The sequence below is a fragment of the Hordeum vulgare genome, chromosome 7H, assembly GCF_904849725.1.
Source record: "Hordeum vulgare subsp. vulgare chromosome 7H, MorexV3_pseudomolecules_assembly, whole genome shotgun sequence".
NCBI lineage: Eukaryota > Viridiplantae > Streptophyta > Magnoliopsida > Poales > Poaceae > Hordeum > Hordeum vulgare.
This window is the reverse complement of record NC_058524.1, coordinates 616,260,572-616,267,291: the sequence shown is the minus strand read 5'-3', so window position 1 is coordinate 616,267,291 and position 6,720 is coordinate 616,260,572. Positions and strand designations below refer to the sequence as shown.

Here is a 6,720-nt window from a genome sequence, read left to right as displayed (position 1 = left end):
AATCTTTTTTTTAAAAAAAATATTAAGAAGACAAAGAGTGCTACATTCCACGAACCAGCGACTTCTCACTAGCACATAGACGGTCCTAGCCACTCCATTTGTAACGCATTCATGTGTTGAAGTGGATAACTAAACATTATGTAGTTGAAAAAATTGCCTAAAAGAAAAAACTAGAAAAAGAGCGCCTTCGTTCAACATTTGAAATAATATTTATAAATAATAATAAAAGTTTTTTATAATTACATAAATATGAATATTCATAATTTAAAATATAAAATCAAAATGTTTGTATATTAAAATTACATACGTACAAAAAAAATGTTTTTATAATTGCAAACATTTCAATAATTATGTGCACAGTATAGTTCAGGATTTGTGTAATAAAACATACATAATTTAAATTTTCAAATGTTTGAGTAGTCAGTGATGGATAATATATAAATTAGCTAACATTTTTAATATGAGTCACAAGTTAAAATTATACACAAGTGAATATTTAGTAAATGTTTTTATTCATCATTTTGTATAACTTACATATAAGATGCAAGTGTATATTTTTTGTATTTAAATATTTATACATTTATATTTAAAATATATTTTAAATGTATGTATTTACTAAACATTCTTATATAATACATGGATGTACATTTAAATGTTTTTATTTACTAATCATTGTCTTTATGTGTACTATTTATATCCACACACACAAAATATAATTATAACACGTAAATATTTGAACACTATTTTTATTCCATATATTTGGTGCAAATTGGACAGCACTATTTGCAGAGCCGCGAGCTACAAGATCGATCATACATAACACACGCACACACACGTTGAGGCCTCGTTCGGCTCTGGTGTATTCGCAGGCTTCAACGGGTATTTTACTGGTCGGTGTAGGAATCCCGAAAATTCCTAGCAGGTCCATTCGGTACCACGGTATTGGACCGGCCCATCCCGAAAATTACACCCCAAACCCTCCAGTATTCGTGTGAGAGGAGACGCGACCTAACCCTCATGAAATTTCTCCCCCGGATGTGACGGCGCCGCCTCCTCCGCCCTCCTCCCTCCCGTAGTTCGCCGCCGGGATCCAAGCCGAGCCAGATGCTGCCTCAGATCCCGAGGCCTCTTGGCTCTTGACGTCGTCGTTGCCGCTGCCGCTGCCGTCCGCGCCGAGGCCTCTTGGTTCTTGGCCTCCGTTGCCGCTGTCGTCCGCGCTCCGACGGCAGATCCTTCCGAAAACGTGTCATTTTCGCCGGTATGGACTGGTTTCACCTCACCCCTCCCCTCCCCTCGGTGCTCCTATGATTCTTTGACAGCCGGCAGATGCTCTGGTTTCATTTAAATCAGGTTCTTGCATTTAAATCAGGTTTTGCCTTCGGTTAGTAGTAGAAGTTTTGGGTACAGGGATGCAGCGGGTTGTGGGTACAGGGATGCAGCGGGTTGGGGTGCAGCTTCTAGTTAAGATTCAGAGGTCTGTATGTAAAGGGGCAAAGCAGAATGGTAAGATTCTAGTTAAGATTCAGAGGCTTAAAGTGGAAGGTGGTTCTGTAAAAGAAAACTGATTAATTGATTCTAGTTAGAACCTGTCTGATTAATGAACTGATGTTACACACTATCTGTAAAAGAAAACTGAAACTAAGCTCTACTACTACACAGTTTCTGAATTTAATCAGCTAGCTAGCTGGCTAGTGTCTTCCGTGTCTGTTGTGGGAAGCTTCTCGTGCTGCCCTCCCCATAATCTCACCCTCTCCAGCGCCCTCGATGCCTGAAACCAAATCAGGACACACATTTTTAAGATTCTAGTTAAGATTCTAGTTCATTAACCAGCTTCTAGTTAAAGTGGAAGGTGGTTCTGTACCTCTTGCTCTGTAGATATCGTCAAGTGCTAATGCTGTTATAATTATATGGATCGTGTTGCTAGTTGGAATTTGTTCTGTGAATTTGTTCTTTTAATCGGAGAAGATGCTATATATTTACATGTCGACACATGCTTTCTCAATTATGTTGTTGTTTTGTTTTTTTATACCTTAGACCAACAGTTTTGTTTCTTTATAGGTACCCGAGCCTTGGTTTATAGTGGGAGTGGATGAGCCGCCACCTTCGTGGGATCCCGTTAAGACGCCAAAGTTTGGTATGCCTTGTATTTACTAGGGCTTGTTAGCTCTCTAATTCTTGTTAGCTTTATAATTCTTGTCATTGTTTCTTGATTGCTTTGGTATTAGTTTTGAAATGAAGTCACGGGGTCTAGATCATATTAGGAAGAGAAGAGAGGAAGATGATGATGAGATGGTCCTTTTCATCCTTCCATTATTGCACTCGTACTTAATGGACAGTAGAGGACGGGGTGAAAAAAAACAAAGGCATAGCTCGATCCTTTATGTCAAGCAACGTGTTGACGAACTTCTTGAAGGACATGTGAAGAATTGCTTGGTAGCTTTTAGGATGGAACCATACATCTTTAAGTCTTTAGCATCATATCTTAGAAGGAAAGAATTGATAAAAGACACAAGACTCAAGGTGGAGGAGAAGTTAGCATTCTTCCTGTACATGTTGTCACATAATTCATCATATGAAGATATGCAACTGGAATTCAGGCATAGTGGATCCACCTTTCATGAGTACATCAACGAGTTCTTTGATATCATCCCTGCCCTATGTACTCGCTTTGTGGAGCCTCCACGCATTGACGAACCACATCCAGTAATTGCTACCGATGAACAATTCTATCCATACTTCAAGGTTCTTATCTTGACACTTAAAAAATTCCTTACCTTTCTCCATTAAAATCTCAAAAGTTAATTAGCAAATCTGTTTTTTTACAGAATTGTATAGGTGCTATCGATGGATCCCATGTTCCTATTACCATTGCGCCTGAGAGTGTTGCACCATTTCGGAATAGAAAGGGCACCCTGAGCCAAAACGTAATGATTGCATGTGATTTTGACTTGAAGATCACATTTATATCATGTGGATGGGAGGGGTCTGCAACAGATGCTAGGGTTCTTCGATCTGCAATGAACTCTGGATTTAAAGTACCCGATGGAAAGTTTTACCTCGTCGATGGTGGTTACGCAAACACCACATCCTTCCTTGCACCGTATCGGGGTGTGAGATATCACTTGAATGAATTTGGGCATGGCCACCATCGTCCACAAAACCATAGAGAATTATACAATCTTCGACATGCTTTGTTGCGAAATCATGTAGAAAGGACCCTAGGAGTTCTGAAGAAGCGATTCCCGATTCTCAATGTCGGGACATTACATTCAATTAGGAACCAAGCGAGGATTCCAGCAGCTACCGCAATATTTCATAACATCATCAATATCCCCGAGCTGTTTGCACTGTCAAAAGTATAGCTTAATCAAAACAAATGAGAATATAAAGCTACAATTATTGGTTCATTTCTATAAATTTTTGAGAATAATGTAGCTGGTATGGACAATTGTTGTGCTGAAGTCATGCAATGATTTGACTGATTCATTAGTTACAGGCCAACAGACAGTATACTAGACATACAATTTTCAGGGTGGCTGATGCTTTGCCTCGATGAAAGTACGCCTAGCATAGTCTTCCACATTCCAGGGGGTTTCGCCCCACCACTTGATTGCATGAAGGCCTATAAACTGATGCTTTGCCTCGATGAAAGTATACCTCATGTAAAATCTGTAAAAATCTGTACCTGACCACCTCGACGTGGTCAAATCTACAGGAGCAGTGGTGGTAGTACAAAAATTAGGTTCATTGTCAAAAACAGCAGTAGTGGTGGTAGTACAGGAGCAGTGGTGGTGGTACAAAAATTAGTACAAAAATAGTTGATGCTTTTACTTTCTGATTATGGGTGATCATTGACAGTTACACTGACTGCTGTTTGTTTTGTTTTGTTCCGCAGCCTGCAGCTATGAGATCGTTGCACTGGCAACAAGCACCCAATGAAGAAAAGCGCAGTCGGTGTTAGCCCCTTAGATCTGCCAGAAAGTGGTTCATCTCATAAACTGGCATTTTACCAGCACTCGTTTTGAGCCTCCTGCTGATCTTATGTCATGTAAAATAAAGCAAACTAGGTTGACCTTATTTGGGAGTCGTTTTCTATTTTCAATTCCTACTTGTTGCACAAATGGAATGTTTCATTTCTCCGAGGAGTCAGTTTGCTATTGATGATGACATGATTTTCAATAAATTGTCGACCTCGGATCTTTGATGATGCCCCTTGATGTCTACTATTTTATGTCATTTGGTGTCTGTTCCAAACCATATCAGCAATTATTTTATGCCCCTTGATGTCTGCTAAGTTATGTCATTTGATGTCTGCTATTTTATTTTTTTGATGATGCACCTTCTGGTTAGATATATTAGTTTTAAACCTTATCAGCAGTTATCTGAAAACTCTAGTACCAAACAAGGTCTGGGGTGGGGGATTATTGGGGAATTGAGGGGATTTGATGGAGGGGAGGGGATCACCAAATCCCCTCCAATCCCTAAGCGTATTTGGTGTGAGAAAACGCCAGAGCCGAACAGGGCCTCATGAAGTTGTTAACACTCGAGTTGGTCGCGAGTTGGACCCGTTTGTGGAGTTGTTAACGCTCAAGTTGGTCGTTAGTTCGACCTGTTGAGGCCGTCTTATTTTCATTTTATTTTTTAGTACTGACAGCTGGGCACATGTGTTATTGAAGCGGAAAAATAAAATGCCTTTTTAAAAATAAAATGTTTTTATTACGTGTACGTAGAAAGAGAACAAGGTACACACACACGTTGATGGATCTCCACCTGCAAATTTAGTTACAGAGGTGGCACGACGACGGTGGCATGCAGCCACAGGTCGGTCTTCCTCCTCGCCGTCATCCCGAACGCCTCCGCCATGTCAAGCTCCTCCGTGCCGTCGGGGAGCTCCCAGTCGAAATGGAAGAGGAGGCTCGCCAGCCCGACCTCCATGACGGCCAGCCCGAACGTGATCCCGGGGCACATCCTCCGCCCCGCGCCGAACGGCACCAGCTCGAAGTCCGCCCCTCTCAAGTCCACCGCCGCCGCGGCCCCCTCCTCGAACCTCTCCGGCCGGAACTCCTCGGCGTCCGGGCCCCAGCTCGCCGCGTCCCGGCCGATGGCCCACGCGTTCACCAGCACCATGGTGCCCTCCGGCACGTCGTACCCGAGGACGCGGCTGGGCTCGCGGCACTCCCGCGGGAGCAGCAGCGGCACCGTCGCGTGCAGCCGGAGCGTCTCCTTGATCACCAGCCGCAGGTACGGCAGCTCCTGCAGGGCCTCCTCCCGAACGCGGCTCTGCCCAGCGAGCGCCCCGCGCACCTCCGCCTGCGCCCTCCGGAGCGCCGCCGGGCTCCGCATCAGCTCCGCCATGGCCCACTGCAGCGTCGACGCCGACGACTCGCTGCCGGCCCCGATCAGATCCCTCACCACGGCACGGATGGTCCCGATGTCCAGAGGCGCGGTTCCGCCGCCGTCCAGGAGAACGTCCAGGATGTCCTCCTCCTCCTCCCTGCCGGCGCCGGCGGCTTTCCTCGCGCGCTTCTCCTCGATGACGCCGTCCATGAGCCGGGCCATCTCCCGGACCATCGCCTCCACCCGGCGCGCCGTCCCGCTGAGCGCGCGCGCGAGGCGCGACGACGGGAACAGGTCGGCGAGGCTGAACCCGGCGGACACCCGGACGCCCTCCTCCAGGCACGCCAGGAAGGCGGCGCGGTTCCCGATCCGGTCGCCGACCATGATGCGCACCACGGCGTCGACGACGTACGTGGCGACGAGGGAACTGACGTTCACCACGGCTCCGGAGGCCGACGCTGCAGACGCCACAGACGCGACGAGGGCGGCCGCCTCGGCCTCGCGCGTCCCCCGGAACGACCGGACCCGCGGCGCGCCCAGAAGCTCCGTGGCGCACAGCTTGCGGAGGCGGCGCCAGTGATCACCGTGCGGCGCGAGGGCGATGCCGACGCCGTCCCCATTGAGGGTGACGATGGTGCTCGTCCTCGGCCGCGTGGCGAAGGCGGCGTCGTGGGTCTTCATGATCTCCCTCGCCGCGGCCGCCGACGAGGCCACGACAACGGGGAGCTCGCCCATGCGGAGCAGCATGAGCGGGCCATGCCGGAGGGCGAGATCGCGCATGGCGCGGTGCGGGAGCGCGCCCACGAGGTGGTGCATGCTGCCGATCACCGGCAGCTGCCATGGCCCCGGCGGCGGGTTCGGGTTCAGCGGCACGCCAGCATAATTCCTACGACGCCGCCTGATGAGCTTGACTAGGAGGAAAAGAGGGAGCAGCAGGATAACGCCGGCCATGAGTAGGCCATGGTTCTCCGCCATGGCTTGGGAGCTCGGACCATCCGATGGAGCTTATATGCAGGAGCTAGCCATTGTTGCCATCGTTGCTCCCAAAATGGTCAGGTGATGGATTCCATTTGAGCAGCCGGCAGATGCTTGCTAGCTCCGTCCCAAAACTGATATATATGTGAAATGCTTGCTAGCTCCGTCCCAAAACTGATATATATGTGAAGAGATGAAAAACAAATGATAGAACCTGTGGGTATATATACCCTAGTACAAAGGCGGTTACAAAAAAGCGGATGCCAAAAATAGAACCGACATAAGCAGGGATTAACCCATTAATTAACATAATTAATTAATTCCTAACACCCCCTAATCAATGCTTCTCTACCAATATATATCATCTTGATAAAGACTTCTTCTTTGTATGCGCCTTGGAAAATGTTC

At 47.1% G+C, this 6,720-nt stretch overlaps 1 protein-coding gene and 1 long non-coding RNA gene across 2 annotated transcripts; one reads left to right on the top strand and one right to left on the bottom strand.

Moving 5' to 3' along the window:
* Window positions 1-981: 981 nt before the first annotated feature.
* Window positions 982-4,207, top strand: LOC123411441. Its single transcript, XR_006613266.1, has 3 exons — window positions 982-1,258; window positions 2,059-2,134; window positions 3,896-4,207. It is a non-coding gene; the product is annotated as an uncharacterized LOC123411441 (long non-coding RNA).
* Window positions 4,208-4,693: 486 nt separating this feature from the next.
* On the bottom strand, window positions 4,694-6,445 carry LOC123411440 (desmethyl-deoxy-podophyllotoxin synthase-like). The gene has a single exon (XM_045104381.1). The coding sequence runs from the start codon at window positions 6,310-6,312 to the stop codon at window positions 4,783-4,785; it is 1,530 nt and encodes a 509-aa protein (XP_044960316.1). The 5' UTR covers window positions 6,313-6,445; the 3' UTR covers window positions 4,694-4,782.
* Between the last annotated feature and the right edge of the window lie 275 nt (window positions 6,446-6,720).

What these genes read in the sequence shown, in the direction of transcription:
- LOC123411440 (XM_045104381.1), bottom strand. Translation starts at nt 6,312, where the DNA reads ATGGCGGAGAACCATGGCCTACTCATGGCCGGCGTTATCCTGCTGCTC.